This window comes from Xylocopa sonorina, chromosome 8 (genome assembly GCF_050948175.1).
Source record: "Xylocopa sonorina isolate GNS202 chromosome 8, iyXylSono1_principal, whole genome shotgun sequence".
Lineage (NCBI taxonomy): Eukaryota > Metazoa > Arthropoda > Insecta > Hymenoptera > Apidae > Xylocopa > Xylocopa sonorina.
The window spans coordinates 10,303,134-10,322,915 of record NC_135200.1 but is presented as its reverse complement, the minus strand read 5'-3'; the positions used below and the strand labels follow the sequence as shown (position 1 = coordinate 10,322,915).

Genomic DNA, 19,782 nt, shown 5'->3' with positions numbered 1-19,782 from the left:
ATGTATTCCATCGTTACCTCTCCTTGTCGAGCGAATTAAAGTCTAGATCCAATTCGATGTTCGTCAAATCGCTGAGGGAGTCGAAACTCCTTCTACGCTCCCTTGAAGAAGACAATCCTCCTTTCTCTTCCAGCTCTCTAACCTTGCTATACAAACGCTCGTTTTCGTCTATTCCTATATATATCAATGATACAATTAAATATAAATAAATCAGTCAATATCAACGCATTGTTCTTACACGAGTCTTACGTACCTTGAGACAGTCGGTTACTCAAAGAAGCTATCTCCGACTGCAGATGCTCGACAGTTCTGTGACTCGAGGCCAGCTCCTTGGTAAGCATCTCGCACCTCTCGCTGGTCTCTCTAAGTATAGCCTCTGTCTCCAACACCTTGCACTCGAGCACCTCCTTGTCCCTGTTGTACATCTTCTTCATTTTCTCCAAATCCTCCAAGTCTTTGCTCCTCTGCTGCTCGGTTCTCTGAATAGTGCTCAGCAACTCCTCCACCTGTTTCTCTCTGATGGAAGCCTCGGCCTTCTGCTGCCTGAGCCTGGACAGCTCCTTCTCAGCGCTAGCCAGATCCGCCCTCGCCGTGCTCAGCTGCGACTTCAGGCTCTCGATCTCGTTCTCCTGACGCTCGATAATGACTAGTAGCGTGCTCGGGTGGGTCTGATTCTGGTCGAGCTGCTCGCGCAGCAGGGACGACACCTGATTCTCCAACAGTTCCACGATCAACGGACTCTCGTTCGCGCTCGAGAGGCAACTGTTGCTCTGCATATGCCCGTTCGTCTGCTCCTCGTCCTCGCCGAGCTCGTAGCAGGCCATCATCAGATCCTCGGACCTCACGCTGTCCAAGGTGCTCCTCCTCGAGCTTGGCGGCGAGCTGCGGCTCCTCTTGTACACCCTCGACCTGGAGCTCGACCTGGACCGGGCTTTCACGCGGGACAGCGCTGTTCTGGTCAACGGCGGCGACGGGGGTAGCTCTGACCATTCGTGGTTCGCTGAGTCGGACCAGCTGGAACCTTTCAGCCCGCTGGACCAGTCACCGTTTCGTACGAGCGGTGGAGACACGGGCACCTCTGACCAATCGCCAGACTCCCTTCTGCCACCCTCCGACGCCGTTCGATACTCCTCGTCCGAAGAAAAGAGGACTGATCGCGGTGTGACCGAGGTCGAGGGGACCACTGAGTCTCTTTCGCGGTCTGTGATGGATCTGGAGAAAAAAGAGGAGTGTTAGATAAACTGATGTAGTAGCACAGTCTCCTCTCTAGTACCTCTTCGAGGTTTAATTAAGCAAGATCGATCCGGTTCACTTACGCGGTAGGCGATTGCGGGGTGTTATCCTGCTGTCCATCCTGACAAACGGTCAGAGAGTCATTACTGCTATCCGGGTCCGGCAAATTGGCGGCCCTCCGAATAGCCGACATCCAGCTGGCCCGTATCCCGGCGGTCACCGCGGACAGCACCGTTGATCCTCGATCGTCCCAGGCCTTGGCGGTGGTAACGCGCGTAGGGAGAGAAAAACGTGATATAAATCGTTCGAGTGGAAAAATGCAGGGGAAACAGGCATCGCCTATCGTCTCTATGTGGGCCAAGCAGCGGGATACACCGGGTGACAGAGATCAGTGACACGAATAAACGAGGAGCACCGGGATCTGTTCTACCGTGAAATTGAGTTACCGACTTTTTCCAGCCACTCCCAGCCCTGAGCGCGGAAGTTAATTCCGGCAATGCAATTGACCAGCAAGCCCCCCGGGAGATTCACGGCTAACTATAGTTCTAGCCGACGATTCCACGACGCTAGCGTTTCCTCTTTAACTCGTTACGGTTCGTGTCGTGTGTCCGCGCATTCGGCGCCCGTGGCTGTCCGACCGCTGTCCGACGTGCTTTCGCCATTTAGAAGTTCAGTTCGCGTTTTTCGCTGACAATCTGATCAGAGTACAGTCTGCGTAACGAAGCAGAAATATTGAAATATAAGGAAGCAAATTAATTCACATTTCTTCACCATCGTAGTTTTCCGTTTTCGTGAGAGAAACAGCCGGTCGAATCGGTGGACAATGTAAACGGGCCTCATTTCGCATCGCAATTATTCGAGCAGAGGGGTGCAGATAGGAGAGAGGAGAAAATTGCGGCTCCCGTAACGTCTAACTGGATTTCCGTTCGTTCGTTCGTTCGTTCGTTCGTTCGCGCGGAATGTTAATTACCGTAAATCACCGGTGCGCAAATCCCACCGGTCACACTCACCACAGTCTGGAATCCATAATTTCTTGCGACTTGAAGGGGCGTGACGGCGGTAACGGTATTCAGATCTATGACGCCGTCCATGATACCCTTATCTTCCGCGCAGGGATCTCGGTAGTACATGAGGCCGCAGCCGCGGAGCACGAACCAGTGCTTGTTCCATTCCTGGTAGAACACATCCGCGCGTTGCGTATATCGACTTTCATTAAGGCTATCGATAGAACGGAGGGGACACGGGGTACTGTCAATAGACGTAGCACGAACCTTGTTCAGGCCCTGTTTCATCAGCCAGCCTTTCTTGATGTTCAGCAAATCCTCAGCGGGCAGATCGACCCTCAGCTCGGACGTAGGCGAGTACCGGATGCCGGAGATGTCGAGGCCGCAGCCGTCCGGGTCGCCTCTGATCTGTGCGCCATCGTCGAATCAAACTTTTATTACTATCGTCGCCGTTGCGAGCGAAAAACGTAAAATTAAGGGTGCAGAGTATTGTAATAATTATTCACCACTAGTTTAACGATACAAATTTCGTCTATATACCTTGACGAATTATGAAACTGTCAAAAAAGTGAAAAAAGAGAAGAGTACATCGTTTCGCAAATGAAAAGTGACTCTCTCGAATGAGATAAATCACAGTCTCCATCCTGTATCTGAAATAGAATCCCTTTGGACAGAGATACTCACGAATTTCTCCTGATAAGCCACGTTCGCGGCGTCCACGACGTCCCTGGTCGGTTCCGAGGTCCTTGGTTTGATCCTCCTGACGCGTGGCTGCGTCAACGAGGCCGCGATGTCCCGCAGCTTGCCCTCCCTCTCCCTCTCGTGCTCCAGCAGGATCCTCCGACAGGCGTCATCGTCTGAAGCACAGGTTCGGAAAACGTTCTGACCGGTTCGATAGAGTCATCCCCGCGTCGTCCACCGTTACGAGGCGACGATAATACCGGACCCGGCGTCTAATGGTCCCGATCGAGCGGCAAAAGAAGCGGCGTGACGCTGAGATACGCGTTTCCTGGCTGGGCAACGTTATCAAAAACGCTCGCCGTCTCGAAGCTCGACCAATTAACTTCTTTCGCGTCCGAGTGGAACCCTAACGCGGCGATCCCGCCACGGGCAGACGACGGCTCGGTTAATTGACTGCCGGCTAATTAATAACCGGGCCCCCCCTTCGCGCGTGGACGAGCTGCCGCGTACGCTTATCTCTCTCGTTTATCCGCGTCTCTATCGACCTTCCATCGAAATCTAACCGCCATTACTATGCTAATAACAGTTTCATGCGAGCCCCGCCGTTTCGTCGCCATTTTCGCCAAGATGGATGCCCTGCGTCTACCGAGAACCGTTGCTTTCGAGAAAAATGAGCACAGATTATTCTACATTCTTTTTCTCATTCAAAGCAACCACTCTCGCAGAGAAAATAGGTAGTCCACATAGTTAGCGGTCTACGATGTCAGCTTTCACGATCGATATTTCTTCTGGGAACGTTAGAAAAATCGCTGCTGGCGAAAGCAGAAATAAACGGAGGGAGGGGGAGGCATCGTTAGTTACGAGGCGGTCGAGTATCTTTCGGCAAATCGACGTTCGACATAAATCTCGGGATCACCCGCGGAACACTCGGGGAACGGGTTCCCCGGGACGTTCGCTTGACGCCAATCTAAATGAAATCTACGGATCAGACGGGAGAGCAGAGATCACCGAGCACACGACGAGAGGAGAACCGGTAGATTTTCTCCAAGATTGCGCGCACGCAATTACGCAACGAACGGGAAGCGTAATCGCGGCTCGAGGAATCCTTTGGAATCGAAGCTAACTGTGTTAGTTAGACCCTTATAAATCTCGAACCGCAGGCCCCTCTACGCGCCCCGTTCTCGTTCCCTCGACGTAGCCGCGCCAATTGTTGATTTATTATTTTACGCTCTGGACTTCCGTCCCGGAGACAGTTCAATTAAATTTGTCACGAATAATTATATTTGCAGAGCGCGACGTTGATCGATGTGTTCATCTCTCGACCGTGTGTGCCTTCAGTGTTCTCGGTTGAACAATCAAAAATCGTCTCGTTTCCATCGAATCGCTAAAGTCCACTGCAAGCGAGATACACCATTAAACCCCTGACAATCCTCGAGGCAACCCCGATTCCAAGAACCAACTAAAATGAACTAGAAGACGGGATCCTAAGTAGCGAAACACCATTAAATCCGTTCAGAAAGAACTTAGTCCTAGAGTGGCCATAAAACACTCGAGGACTTCGGCTCTCCGCGATCACCTGAACCACCCCAATTCCCAGAACCTGTCTACGATCTTCGAAAACCTCAATTATCCCCGGGATTCCATGGAAACGTCAACGCGAAGGATCTACGTCTTCCATCGGGTGCTCGAAACCGTCCGACACGACCGTCTCGAACCGTTAAGTAAACTGAACCCTGAACGGTGGCACCGTCGCGAGGACGCGTTCGATCGGGCGGTGCCGCAAGAAGCTAATTCGATAATGACGCGCGAACAAATTGCACGGGGTGGTACGTAACGGTGCGAAGCGCGGGAACTTTTAAAAAGCGAGCGCGGGACCGGTTTTCTCGATCGAATCGGCGGCGAAACGCGCGGGCGAAAAGCCCTGCCGCGTTTTTCGCCTCGCGGCTCGATTAAAACGTTCGACGCTGAGCGTGGCGTTTACGCTCGCGTTTCTTGCCTTCGCCCCGGACCCAGGGTAAAACCGTAATTGGAACGACTCGAATCGATCCGATCGATAAATGCGGTTAATAAATTCACCGGCGATTGATGGCCTCTATTTGTCCGTACGTTGCGACTTGTGTGGGAGATCCGCGAGATTAGTCCTTTCTTTTTCCTTATTCCTGTCGCAGATTTACATTCTACTCGTTAGCGGTGAGTAATAAATGTATAGATGAATGAGAGCAATCGGATTTGTTGCGAGATACCACCCTTTCACGGTTCACCAGCCGCCGCCGTTCGTTCAGGTTCTTTGAACAATTTTTCTCGAGTCTTCTTCCCACCAATGGTCGAGCCAATTTTCTAATTATAATTCTACAGATTTCAGAGCACGTTCTCCAATTATACCTTTAATAAATGGTACTTTAAGATCGTTATGAAATAAAACTTCATATCCTGCCGACTATATTTCTCGATAAACCATTTCCCGTTTAAAGTCACGTAACTGAATTGCCACGATTCGCGGTGTAATTAATTGTCAGCGGTATACGAATCAATATACCCACTTACCCGTCGCTTTCTCTTTCGTCTGAAACAGCTGGAAAAATTTTTTGGAACGCAACGAGCCAGCTCGAAACGTGGCCACGTGAGCGCCAGGGGGAATCATATCGCGATTAAACGCTCGTAGCTCAGAGAAAACGACAGGGTAACTTATCGCTGATTGGAAAGCACGTAGCATAAGATAGCGGTGGGAACGACGAGAAGGAAAACCCCTCGATCGTTTAATTGGAAACCCCTATCACGTTCGAGGCGTCTGTACCAATCGCTGATTAATTTCATTTACAATTTCCGCCTCCTATGGAGCCTTCGAACGGAGGCAGCCTTTGCTCGAGTGTTGGTGAGCTTCCAACTCTGGTGCTCGAAAAGATTGATACCTTCGCTACCAAGTTAGTTCTTTACTAAATTTGCTAATATCATTCTCTAATCTATCGCTTAACCCTTACGATTTCAACTCTTTGCATTCGAAAGATATTCCAAAGCGGTTGCTTCGAATTTACAAACGTTCGACACCAAGCTCCTCGCGAACAATACCATCGTTACGATACCAAAGCAGAATCGACGTCGAGGTTTCCCATCCGGATTCCACGATAGAGCAGACAATCGTTAACCCGAGGACGAATAAATCCGGGCGGATAAAATCGGCTGGATTTTCACACGGGCGCCCTGCTCCGTTGCGTGTACGTGCCACTAACTGTTCTGTTTATGCCGTCAATTGTCACGCGTGGAAATGGGTCAGGTACGATTTAACGCGGCCGCGCGAATCATCGCCGCGGAGGAGAATAAACGACGTCGACCCAGTTTCCACGAGCGGCGATTCAATGAGAACGTCGCATTGTTCGCCAACAGCCGAATCGCGTTACCAGATCTCCGTTCCCGGATCGGTACGCGCAACAAAATTTCACTCGCGGCGGACGCGTGCGATTAAAGTTGACGTAAAGCCGATTTACCGGTTTTCCGTTTGAATATCCGAGCGATGGGAAGGAATGAAAAAACGAGGGTAAAAGTGAGCCACGTTGCGTGATTCGACGTGTAATTAACGTACAGAGTGACTGATTGATTTTTAGCGAGGGGATTATACTGGTCGCTGAGGGGATGGATATGGAATCGATGGACGTGAACGGATGGAAGAACGAATCGAGATGTCGTTCTGTCTATTTGAAACAATTTCGATGAACAAACGATTGTAAATGGCGATCTAACTACACGTACATTGATGTAATTGACTCTGGGGTTAACTAAGCAGAAGTGTGAGATCGATTTTAATTTCGGGTTGAACGGACAAGTAAATTCTATTCGACGCGTGATATAATCCTCGAGACGCTCAATGGATAGCCTTCAGACCTCGCGCAAATCTAATACCTTCCATGAACTTTTATTAACCTTGCACTAGCGAAGGTCTTAATCAACTAGTTTCTGAGGCAGCAAGAAACAGTGTCCATCGCGAAACCACAAAAAAAAAAAAAAAAATAATGAAACTATCAAAAGCAATCTTCATCGACCAATCTTTAAATCCAACAAAAACGGTACCCTTCGTATAACCTCCAACTTTGACAAAAGAAAAAGAATTACTTGAATAATAGAATCCCCAAAAATGTGGCTAGAAAAACAGTGTTCTTCGCCAAGTCATCCATCGCGGCTGAAAAAGCCAGCTAATCCCACGGAAACCCCATTAGGGGAGCAGGACACACCCTGAACCGCGCCACCCATGACGAACGCTTATCCAAGCCCACCAAAGAGATTCGTGTGTACCGACCTAGTTTCTCGCTGGTTCCCGCTCGTTCCTCGTGCTGATTCATCCTTCGTCTGGCCTTGTCCTCCGCGCGGAGCTTGTCCCTGGTCGGTGGTGACGCGCTGCTGGCTGGCTGGTCCCTGTAGCTGGACCTACCCTCGTTGGGCGCGATGGGCGGCTTCTCCGTCAGCGAGACGCCGCTCGACACGGTGGTCGACGTCGACGTGGTCGAGTAGACTGCGTTGGATACGCCTCCGTTCATCGAGGAGGTGGTCGAGACTGGTGACAAATAGTTGGTACCGCCGTTCTCCAGCGGTACGCTGGTCCTGAGGGGCGAGACGTTGCTGGTACGACGCTCGTTGCTGCTCTCCGCGTTCCCGTTGCTCATCGTCGCGTTGCTGGTGGCCGTCACCGCGCTGTTCGTCACCAGAGACGAGCTGGAGGAGAACACGGACGCGCACAGGTCCGTCGAGACGCTCGTCTCTGGGATCCACGTGTTGCTGCGCGGCTCCGAGCGACAGCTGTTGAACCGCGGTCGAGGAGGGTTCGGTGTGTTGCCTGCGAGCAAAGTGGTTTCGGCGTTAAGTGGCGTCCCTTGTGTTTTGGACCGGTTGTAGATGGGGATCGTGGGATAGGGGAGAGACGGAGCGCTTAGGGTGGATGTTGAGAGGTCGCGACGTGAGGTGATTTAGGGATGAAACTCTGAGCGAGTGGATTTAGCGGCGGTAAGCTTCGTTGCGTTTAATCGTTGATAAATAGAATTCTTTTGTTCGCCAGAAGGGTGGTTGTAATAAGGGATTAATAATTGAATGGGCCGCGGTATCTTGGCGTTTGATACACTTAATTACAAAGCGCACTGGCGCAGTGATAGCCGCGTATTATTCAGGGGAGCGGGAAAAATGTAGATTCATGGTTAAGGCGAGTTTTAAATTGGGTGACGGTATAGAGAGTTAAGTTAATAATAATTAAGTTCGTGATCGATGAGAGTCGTTTAATTTTACACTATCCTTTGGAGAAGGCAATTTGCGCATGATTTATGCTTAAGTGGTGCTCGTATAAAATATACATTCGGTATCTTAATGGCTGAAACGTTGATTTCGAGCTCTGGTACTTAATAACAGAGCGAGGGGAGGGGAAAACGAAAAGGGGGAAAAAACGAAAAATGCATTTTAAGTACGCATTATAAATACACAGTACCTCTACATCGTTATTAATAATAAGGATTCGAATTGGAAAAATGGAAATGCCGAGATGTTATCAATTACTTACTCCTGATCGCTGGAGTGACCTGGAGAATAGTGGTCTGTCCACCGGGGAACGTCGCGTTCCTCTTGTGTCGGCCCTGAAAACCATTTCAATCTCAATTAACCATTCGCCCTTGCGCTCTTCGGCAACCGACTATTAAAACCACTCGATCAACACCGATATTAACACTAGCCAGGACCGATCGGGTTAACAGCGCCCGTTATCCGGTTGACAAAGTTACGACTTTCAGCGAGGGATAAATTAAAAAATCGAAATTAATAAATTCACGGCTCCTCCACAGCCTCTCCGTTATCCCATCGATCGATAATGTCCGCGAACGAACGAGAACTCTCGTTCTCGCGATCGCCTGAACGGAGACGAAAGAACGGGCACGCGCGACGAGCTAATTTTCCCAAGCGTATCGAGGTCTCGCGCGGAGAATGGAGGACACAGAGTCGGCATCGATTAAAAATCGGCGTCATTATCGTTTGACGAGGAAACGCGGACGTCGCGGCACCGCGGCGGAATGCCGTAGAATTCGCGCGTGGGCGACGATGGTAGACGAGGACAGGCAGCGCGCGGTAACGGCAGATAACAGCGGCGCTGATAATATTCCGCGGCGCAGCGCTCTTCGCGGCGTGCATAATTCATAAGACCGCGGCCCCGTGTACCCGGTGATGCCGGACAAATGCGAACGCGAACGATTCAATCGATTCTACCGGCGCGGGATCTTCTTAGCGGCGTCGATCTTTCGATAGCCGCGGTGCTTTTCGATTCGGTTATGCATACTCGAAACGCGAGGCATGCTCGACGATCTCTCGATCATGGCTAACGTGCCTTCGAATGCGCTCTTATTGTGCGCGTACACGATTTACCATAACGTATTTCTCAGAAATCGACACGGGACATTGTATTTGATTTACTGTCATACGTGCTGAATTTTTGTATGAAAAAGAGAAGCAAAGATTCCAACGACCCTATCCATCTCCAACCCTTTCACAATCCCTCTCCCTTTCGATCAACCGGGTTGCTCTCGCAACGGGCTTAAAACGGAGACGGTCGAACCGAGCGATCCGGCAGGTGTTCGCCGCTCCAAACGGAGACAGATCTCGTTTCGTTTCTGGTCGTTCAGGCTCCGAAGTCGGTTTCGCGGCGGCCAGCCGCCGGCGAGGGGAAAATATAAAAGGCACGGGTGACCCGTTTCCATCGCGTAACTACGCGTCTCGCCTTGGCCTCCTAACGTAATCGTACGTTCGCACCGCGCGCGCGGCAGGTCCGCCGTTTCCATTTGCCGATCGATCGTTCCTTGCGTAACGGATACGACACGAACGGCGGCGAACAATGCGCCGCGCGCGTTAGCCAGGGACGAGCGAGCGAGCGATCGATCGGGAAACCGCCCCTCTGAAATCGCTGACGACAGCTCCGCGTTGATCCGCCAGAATTTCCAACGCCCGCGTGGGTTACTTCGACGTCTTTTCGAGTCAGCTGCTACGAGGGTTCGCGTCGGAGGAATGCGAAATCGACGTGGACTCGACTTTGGAATACCTTTCGAGAGGGTTCTGATCGATCTGTTCCGGATAGGAATGCGAATTCAGATGGATTGGATTGCGACGATGCTAATTTTTAATCGCGCAGTAATTTAAGTTTCAATCCTATGATATTTTCTTAAAAAATATATACAAAATTCCAAAAATCGTATGACTGAAACTGTCAGCAACAAGGTCGAACACAATCATCCCCTATCCGTTTCTCAATCAGTTCCGTTCCAATTGAAAGTATTCCCATACCGCCTCCGGCTCTAAATCAACGCGGAACTCTCGCCGCGACGCTCGTCGAGATTCGCCCGCGCAGATAACCGCTGGCGACGCGGCAATAATTCGTCGATTTAAGAGGGCCGTTCGATTTTTATCTCGAACGGAGGAGGAGAGGAGAAGCGTCGCGCGCCGCTACCCCATCGATCATCCGTTGCGCAACGCTTCGAGTTGTCGCGCGACCTAGCTGAAACGCGCGCTGATCCACGAACGGGGGGGCGCCGCGATTTATCGCGCGATCTCGCGGCGCGCGTAGATCACGCGTCGGATAAACGCCGAGCGGGCTCTTTTATTGTTTCCACGCGGGCGTTAATTCGTCGATGCGCGCGTCCCGAGGGCGTTCGCGCGCGCGCGCCTCGATGGACGAAGGACGACTCGGCCAGGCCCCAGGCAATTAGTCTCTGCAATTAAATTGATATAAATTATGTTATTTCGAGATAAGATGGTAATTGATGGATTAACTTCGCGCGAGCAGGAAGAATGAGACGAGAGATTGATCATCGCCGCAATGATTCTACGAAGTATTATATGTCGTATCTTTCCGATCGGATATTAATTGCTTTGGGCTAATTGTACGTGTTCTTGCGGCTAAGAGAGAACAGAGTTGCAATACGAAGAAACATTTCTCTTATTCCTTCTGCAAATAGCAATTGCTCTTCTTTATGTAAAAAGAGATAAAAAAGATGAATTTTTCATCAGACTCATCGTCAAATGAATCCTCGATCCTTGCAATGCCTATCGATACCAATGCAGCTCTATTTAACTCAGCCCAGAAACGAAATTGAATCGTCCTCGTGTCCACGGACAAACAAGCAACCAGATCGCGCGAGGCATTGTCGCGTCGCCCCTCTCCTTCGAATCGATCTTATAATCGGCTCCGACCTCGCGAGCGCCGATAAGAAACTGGTGAAGAAGCGCCGGTAGGCGCGGCGGACGATCGAGGGAATCGCAGAAAACCCCTGCCCGGCATTATTTCGCGCGGTAACGAGCGTGACGCCGCGACATCGCCTGCTCTAATGATCGAGCATTATCGCGCTTTTGCACCCGGTTCGTTTCTTCTTCAACCCGTTTCTACGGGGCGCTCGTCCTCCGCCGCCACCCCGTTCCCAGCGTCGAGATTTAACTGTACGAGCCTGATTCGCGATTACCGGCAAGATAATCGGGAATTGGATGGCCGCGGAATTTCATCGAGCGTGTCCGTTCGTTCGTTTCTGCGACTCCGAGCAAAGGGCTACGGTTATGGGTCTTCCATAGGCTTGGAATCGCAGTCGCGTTAGTTTGTTCGTGTCTCGTTTGAAAACGTGTCGTTCGGTTCTAGAGCTCCGAGAATAGCGCAACTGCGAAAATAGCAGTGGGTTATTCTTGGTTTTTTTTTAATTAATTTCTAAGCGAACGCGTTATTTGCGACAATTAGAAGCAGTTTACGTGATACGAGAAGAACTGGTCGTGGAGAAGCTTTGTCGCGGAGTCTCGAAGGGTGAACGGAGAATATGAGAGGGCGAATTTTATGCTCCGTAAGTGCAGGGTTTTATTGTCGACACTGTGGATCGATGGTGATTGCAGGGTCGCTAGCTATATTACAAATTACTAATAAGTCGAGGTCGGTAATCGAAGCACCGGGTTTAAGTCCGCTGGCGTGGTTCCACTGGTGGGCAGTGCGCGGTGTCACTGGACAAGTGCTGTTTTAAACGACCTATACAATTAGGCTGATGCCCGACTATCGTGTTACTTCTATCTAACAATCTATACGAGTGGCAGCCAAGTTTATACTCCCGAGTCGGATAAACGTAGTAGACCGTCTTCGTTAAATCGCTACTTTATGCTCAACGCGCGGGCATTTAAAGTCAAAATGTCTCGCGTAACTTCAATTTAAACGCCAGCACGGCAGTGCGTAAAAGTGAAATAATTCGAATTGAGAACGCTATTTCTGACGCTACGAAATTAATAATTAACCCGTTCGCTGGAAGAGTCGCGTGTCCCTCGCGCCTCTCTCGAACTCGTTCCACACTCTGCGAAGCTTAATTTATTCAATCATTCTATTGAATTATATTTAGCGACTCTCGTCAACATTACAATCTACTAATATGAAACTGAAACGTTGAAGGGGGTTGAAACCACCAGCAAGATCCTCGAACAAAAATTCTCGCAAAAGCTAATCGTCGAACGCTGAGCGGTTTAACCACGACCATCCACTGCATTGTACACGGAACAGTTTGTTTCCACGGTTGAAAACAGACGGAACAGAGGCAGACGCGCGGAAAATCCGCGGGAGGGCTGCGATTCGTCGTCCCGCTAAGAACGCGAACGAACGGTCCCAAGAGCGCGCGCTTATTAAAGCTATTTCCGCCGGTGAGACAGGTCGACGCGGCTGGTATTACCGCACGCATAACAAGCATGACGCAGAAGGATGCAGTAATGATTATGCGAGCACCGTAATCAACGAATGACAGCGGCCCCGTCAGCGTGACTTCTTTTTCGCGTCGGGGGCACCGCGAAACGTGTAATTCGCCGCCGTTCGGAACGCGCCCCGGCTTATTTGCGATTCGACGGAAATGAAATCCCGCTCGGATGAATTCCGCGAGTGGTTCTCGAGGGGGCGAACCCCGCGTTTCTGCTCCCTTTTTGTTGCTTGGAATTCGCCTGCTTTTCGTACAATGCAAATTAAAAATGGCTTTTCAGCCTTTCCCTTGTCGATTTTTGGGATTTATTTCACCACGACAGAATCCGATATGTCAATTTTCCCGTCACTTAATAACACTTTCGAGTAATCGCAAAAAATCCGCTACCACGGAAACGTAATATGGTGTCGAATAAATAAAAAACCACCTCGTAGCAGTATCTAATGAGTACGTGCCAGCGCAGATTTTTCTCAGCGACCACGTGTGTATAGTATTTCTGTAAAACGAACCTTGTTCCTGGAGTAGACCTGAAGCACGTCAGCCCACCACCTGCTCTCCTCGCGGCACGTGCCCTTCACGAAGGTAACTCCTTCCGGCGAGGTGATGGCGAGGCTGTACGGATGTCCGGTGACGTCCTCGGCGGCAGCCACCTCCAGCACGCGGGTCATGTCGATCCTCGCTTGAGGAACCGTCTCCGGCTGCAACGAAACCATCAAGCAACCCATTAATCATCGATAAATCTCATCGTTCGACGTCATCCGCGGCTACTCAGCAATTTAGCCTCGAGATCGTTCCAGCAATTGCCGGTTCGATTTAACGATACTATAATCGTCTTATAAGACGACCCTAGTTAACGCTCGAGCGTAATACCAGGGACGCCCCTCGTGCGCGGTGGATGCGCCAGGGGAGACCTAGAAACACAGAAATCCCGTACCAGGTCGATCGAGATGCGATTAAATCTTTATCTAGAGCAACATCGTCCACGATCGACTCGCGGCAATTAAAACGTCCCCGTCGATCGACCATTGATCGTATGTAAATGCGCGTGCCGATGCAACGAGCCGCTGTTCATGGCGCGAACGTCTCAATTAGGCCTCCCCATTGAGCGTCCCGAGCGGTCTCGAATCGACTGGCCCAATTTTCCACTATTAACACCGACGTTTAAAGGTCAGACAGTCGATGCTATCTCTCCGCACGATCCGTCTTTGCTAGGAATCGAACGATAGACATTTCTATTCTGCAGCTTCTAACGATAGCGTCGGATACGATTGTTGCACCTTGTAAGATCGAGATTGTATCGTAGAAGGGTTGACTGTACTCGAAAGAATGCGGGGTTAAAACGCCCTCAACTGAATGCAAAAGAAAACAGCACGCAACGACCAGCGTCCAATTAAACAACGAACATCTGATCCGCTGCTCGTACCAGGAAACGCGCGTGTAAAACAGTCAAACTTTTTATCGTCCGTTTTCGACGGTTCCCGCGAACCGGTAAACCGATACAAAGGCGAAACGATCGAGAAAGACGGACGTCCAGAGCGGGGAGGGCGGCAGGTTCCGCCGTAATTTCCCGTTTATTTGTACAGCGTGGCGTACGCGCGTCCCGCCACGCGTTTTATAGCACCAGGATAATTTAGCACGCCGTATACAGGCGACAGTAAAAACCGCGTAGCAACGCGGCAAGGTGGAGAACCGTGAGGACCCGTCCGCTCTGTTACTTTGTCGCCGATTTCGGCTGATCGTCCGCCTGCGCCGTCGAGCGGAAACCACGGTTTTCCTCGCGCTAGACCATTCCGACACTCGTAAACGCCCGCTTTCCGCGGGATAACGCTACGATTACCGGCACTTCTCGCCTCGTAAAACGACTCACTCCTTGGAATCGAGTCGATCGCCTCGCGGACACGGAAAGAGCTACCCGCGATCGTCCGCCATTCTCATCTGCCCTTCCCGCAACGATCGAGATCGGTTCGTTCGCGTAATTCCACGCTTTACTACTTTCTCTTCTCTCGCGAGGTGAAAAGTTCGCTGGTCAACTGGTTTAACGCATCGCGTCTGGTTCGTAGAAATTTTCGTTATTCCCAACGACGACTTGAAAAATATAACTCACACAGGTATTTTTCGTGGGTTGGAACGTTGTCTCTTTACGGACAAGATCGTCTGACGTTTAAGCGTTCAGTTAACCTCGGATACTAGTTCGCGAATGGTTATAGGGTGTAGTTTAGGTACTTCGTACGTTTTTACGCGTTCGAGTCGCGCGAGCATCCCATAAAGTCTATCGATAAATTGTCGCCTTACATTCTCGGTCCGTAAAACGAGATCGAATCGATTTCTGGTTGGACGTGGTCGACGAGCAGCAGCTTGGTAACGGTCGACCACTTTAACCGGCGAGGACAGGAAAGAGGAATTGGAATCGACTGAATCGAGGCTCCTCGATTTTTCCATGCTTTTTCCACACGGCCAGACGCTGTTACCTGAACTTGATCCAGGTGGAAAAGTTCGTGATTGCTACGGAAATTCGGATGCTTTCGACTGGGTAGGATGCGCGATTCTTTTATTAGACGTCTTCGGTTGATGGACGTGATTGGTAGTCGCCGGTGTCCGATTGGCTCGATCGATCGAGTTATTTAGGTTATCGAGCGACTGGCCGTTCCTCGATCGCTAAAATCGAGACGGATGCCGGTCGCGATAAGTCTCGGAATAATTACACGTCTCCGTGATATCGATAATGCGAACAGGAATGGCTCGCGCGGCGTAAAACTCTGTAGGATCTTCCTGCGCGTGTGCTTAATTCTCTGCTAATTACGACTCGCCTCTCTTTTTTGTGGCCGCGTTACAGAAGCAAACGGAGATGTCGTAATATTTATTTAAATACCATTACCCTACCCGCAGGCGGAACCATTTAATTCAACTTTATCGCGACTCAATTCATACCTTATCCGCTCATCTTCGATTATCATACGTTGGGTATCAAAGGGGGAGGTTTCACGGTTCTTTCTCTCTCTCTAACTAATTATCAAATTTATGGAGTAGTTATTGTATATTAAAGGTGTTTCGACTTGTCGTAGATTATAATATCGTTAGAATCGCTATATTTCCAGAACGGATAGCCGAGGACCGTTCGAGGCCCACGGTCGGTGTACACCTCGCGTTCGATAACGCGGCACGGGCAACGTAATTAATATTCATGAGCAACAACGGCTCGGAACGAAAGTGCAACATCGCGGCGCGGGGGAAAACATGGCGTTGCCCGGTGTTTCCAATCGATTGCGCGCCGCGTCCGACTACCGGTTGCCGTCGCGGCGCAGCGGCGAGGGGACCAACATGGGAGAGGAAAAAAAAAGGGGAGAAGACAGAGACGGAGCTCCCTTATTGGTCGTAGAAAGTCGGTGGCGTGGTAGAAAGATCCGTGAAAACGGTCGCCGTGAAATCCAGCCGCGACCGCGATTCGCCGGCCCGTGGAACGTGCAATCGGCCGTGGGCGATCGACACGGCCGGAAGCCACCGTGGAAAAAGGACCGCGGCGACTAACAGGAAAATGCGTCCTGCTACCAGCAACATCGCCGCCTGTAACTGCAACAAAGTATCATCCAGGGACGACGATTATCTCCTTGGTACGCGAGTCGACGTGACCGGCAAACGTGAATCGTCGATGCCAGAGACGTTAAAGACCGGCTGAAAAGGGTTCTCCGGCTGGCGGACGGTAGAGGTACACGTTTCACGGCGAATTGAGATCGAACGTTTGATTGACACCGGGGAACACGGGTTAGCCTCGTTATTGAGAGATCCCAGGAGGATGTGGCGTTTCCGCGATTTCAGTACTTTCAACGGAACACGGAGGCCTGTACTTTTCCCATGCCCTGGAAACGTTTCCAGCCGCGTGCACGTTGGATCGTAACATTGTTGTTCCGATCCTGTTCCCCCGTGTGTCGTTTTTTCTTTCTCCTTTTCTCGGGACGAATATAGAAGCGAATTTTTTAATCGTCTCGTTTGATTCGCGATGGGGGTTTAACATCGGCGAGATCCTTAAATCGCGTCTTACCGAATCGTATTTAAGAAGTACGGTCAATAATTTCCGGGCCCGAAATACAGTGAAAGATGCAGCAGATAGAAGCCACTCGGAGCCATAAAATCTGCAATGCAAACTCGCGCCATTAACGCATTACCAACGAGCGATAAAGGCGAGAACCCGCGCGATCGGAAATTACACTTTCTCAAAAGCGAGTCGCGCATGTACATCACTCGAAGCGTGCACGAAGAGGCGCGGACTCCTCCGCAATCTTTCTGGTTACTTAAAAGGCAGCAATGTTGCCGCACGGCGGAGCGTTCGGCTCGCGTTTCGTGCAACCTTTTCCGCGGCCATTCGTCCACCGCCGTCCGGTTTCAATTCGCGTGCGGACGAAAAATTTATATCCTCGCGAAACGCGCCCAACGAAGCGTGCGCTGGCAGTTTTCTTTTCTTCTTTTTTCTCTTCTCCTTTTTTTAACCAGCCGCGCAACTCGGTTGCAGCGCCTCGTCGCTCGCCTCGCCGTGCAGCGCGACGCGCCACGTTCATTCGCGCGTTCCTCGATTAAGCGGTATAAGGCGGCCGCTGACGAACCTTTACCGTTACCAGCCACTTTTATTGCGCGGGCAGGCTAATGAACCGCTTCCATCGCGCAAAAATCTACATTTAACAAATTTCCGCGCGGCCGCGACGCGACGCACCGGGAATAAACGAGCGGACGGGATAATTTAAGCCGGAACCCTCGCGATGTTTCTTCGCTCTTAACGGACAGTCGTTCCCCGGTACTTCGGCTCGATGTGCCTTCTTTTTCTTTCTCCCTTTACTCGCCTCTTTTTTTTTATGGCTCGTGTGCTGCGTCTTTTTCTGAAACGCTTTGGCGAGAGCCAGCGATCACGTACAGTCAGGTGACAGTGGATTTCTGCGGACTGTATCAGAGTCTCGTTTCAAATGAAACTTAAATTTCTGATCAGAGGTACGAGTTTAGCTATCCTTTGTATTGCGATCAATTTTAATTCAGAAATCAGGAGCATTTCTCGAAAGCAACGGGGGTCAATCTAACTCACCCCTCGCGCGACTACTCAGCAATACGACACCAGCGCTTCGCAACCCCTTCGACCCTTAAATCAACTTTGCATCCTCCACGAGGCTGTCCAACTAAATTTCAGCCGGGTGTCCGCACGGTAAAAACGCGGAAATTTGTTCGCGTCGACCCGCGGAAAAGGAATCCGCGGCTGGAACCCGCTGATCCGGTTAACCGAGTGTCTCGAATGGCCGGCACTAAATCTCCTCGCGCGAGTAACACGGCGGAGCGACGCTGTTTGATTGAAACCGCGTACCGTTAGACCACGTCGGGAAATCGGCAGGGCCCTAAACGGCGACACGAGAATCTACGATCGTTCGCGGCGAATAAAATCCGCGGCACAGAAATGCCCGGCGAAATTCCAGCGGCGGCCTCCACGGGCGCACCGTGGGCCGGTCGTACGCACGCACCAGCGTAGAAACGCCTGGTCGTCTTACTTTCTATTATCCGCGTTCCATGCCACGGCTGAATGGAGACCGTGCAATTAAGTACACTTGACGTCGAACGCGCCCGCTTTGTTGCACGGCGGCTACAATTTGTTATTTGTTTATATAACGCGGCACCGGCCGCTCGTAAACGCGCACGTGGGAAGGGTTAAGGCGAGCCAGCAATGCTCGCACCTGCGGGGTGCGTTGCGGGATCTCTCGACGCTTTTCGAGTCGCGTGCTGCGACTCTGATTCTTGGAGAGGGTGTGGTTTCGCGCGTGGAATGCTAAGGGTTTCACTGATTCTTTTCGTGGACAGAATTCGAAAAATGTTGTCTATATGCACGTTTTGGGATAAAATCTGAGAGCATGGAGCGACACGAGCCTCTATTAAACCGCTTCAGAGCTTCGATCTGCTCCGCATAAAGTCCCAAGAGCGTCCAACGCGGTGATACATCATGCTCGGTGTCCGAGCCGTTCTGTTATACCACAGGGACCGCCCTGCTGAACGTTTTTGTTCGCGCGACGTATTTATTAGCGAGGGGAGACCCCGTGGTCGCCCTCTTTCGGGGCGCACGCTTCTTGATTTATCTGGAACGGACGCTCTTAACGGAACGTCATTAGCTCGCAAAGGATGTTCAGCGTTTTAACGAGAGGAATTTTGTTGACGTTCGCGTGTCTTGGTATATTTAGAGTTTCGTTGACTTTGTGCGACTAATGGGAAAGAGGCGAGCGAGCGGGTTGGAGAATTGTTCAAAATGGTATCTACGAGAAGAGTTTAATTTTAATGTGTCCTTGCATCTTTGAAAATTTTTAGTATCAACGAAAGATCGAATTCCAGTAAAAGAAGTGATACCAATCCTACAAAAAAAGGGCTAGAAAGAGAAAGATAAAAAGGAGCGGACGAACGATCGCTTAAATGGCAGAGGAAACGAGGCAAGTAAAACAGAAAGCGGCGCTTGATGCAAGTAGCACAAAAATTAACAGCAGAGGAAGACTAAAAAAAAAAAAGAACGAACCCGGTGAAACGAAAAAAGAGGAGAGAAAAACGCGCTGCTGGGTTACCGTAACGAAAGAAGCGGGAAAAGCACACGGGCTCGCAAGGTGGCGCGCGACGAGACAGGCGTGCGTGGAAAAAAAAAGGGGAACGAGCGACCGAAAGGTGCGACCAGGCGGAATGTCAGAAATAAAACGATCGGGTTGGTCCGGGCCTCGGAGGATGCGCGAGATCTGGTACCCGTCTTCGTGACCCGGTTGCGGTGTCCAGAGTGTACCAGAACGGCGATAAGATCCGCGCTACTTATGTAAAACACGAGTTGTCGCGCCCCGTGGCGGTCTCTTCGTCTTCCTCCGCGTCTACCATCCCTGCCTCTCGATCCAGCCGGCTCTCCATCGTCCAGTTTCTTTTCGTAAGTAAATCATCGATCTGGCCGGACGTTACCACGAGAAATCTCGAGCTCTGAAGCGAGAAGTTGGTCTCGTCGGCAGAGGAGCGACGGATCCTTCAGCCTCGTCTCTACGTGGCAACTGTTAACCTTTTCTTGGAGGCAAGGTCGGCCAGGAAACGAGCCAAGCCTCCCAAGGCTGTCGGCGGTATCCGAGTCTCTCTGCCTCCGCGATCCACCAGCCGGTCTAATT

The 19,782-nt window shown here is 50.9% G+C and overlaps 1 protein-coding gene across 4 annotated transcripts in view; it reads right to left on the bottom strand.

The window, feature by feature from the left end:
- Osp (myosin phosphatase Rho interacting protein outspread) overlaps positions 1–19,782 on the bottom strand; it is a 172,431-nt gene that overhangs the window by 9,036 nt on the left and 143,613 nt on the right. For all 4 annotated transcript variants that reach the window (XM_076899637.1, XM_076899638.1, XM_076899639.1 and 1 more), the window contains exons 4-12: positions 13,147–13,335; positions 8,452–8,524; positions 7,207–7,740; positions 2,922–3,094; positions 2,505–2,645; positions 2,244–2,405; positions 1,317–1,489; positions 254–1,212; positions 18–174 (exon numbers count right to left, since the gene is read on the bottom strand). In XM_076899637.1, the coding sequence (XP_076755752.1) occupies positions 18–174; positions 254–1,212; positions 1,317–1,489; positions 2,244–2,405; positions 2,505–2,645; positions 2,922–3,094; positions 7,207–7,740; positions 8,452–8,524; positions 13,147–13,335 (2,561 nt within the window). The remainder of the gene's footprint in view (positions 1–17; positions 175–253; positions 1,213–1,316; positions 1,490–2,243; positions 2,406–2,504; positions 2,646–2,921; positions 3,095–7,206; positions 7,741–8,451; positions 8,525–13,146; positions 13,336–19,782) is intronic.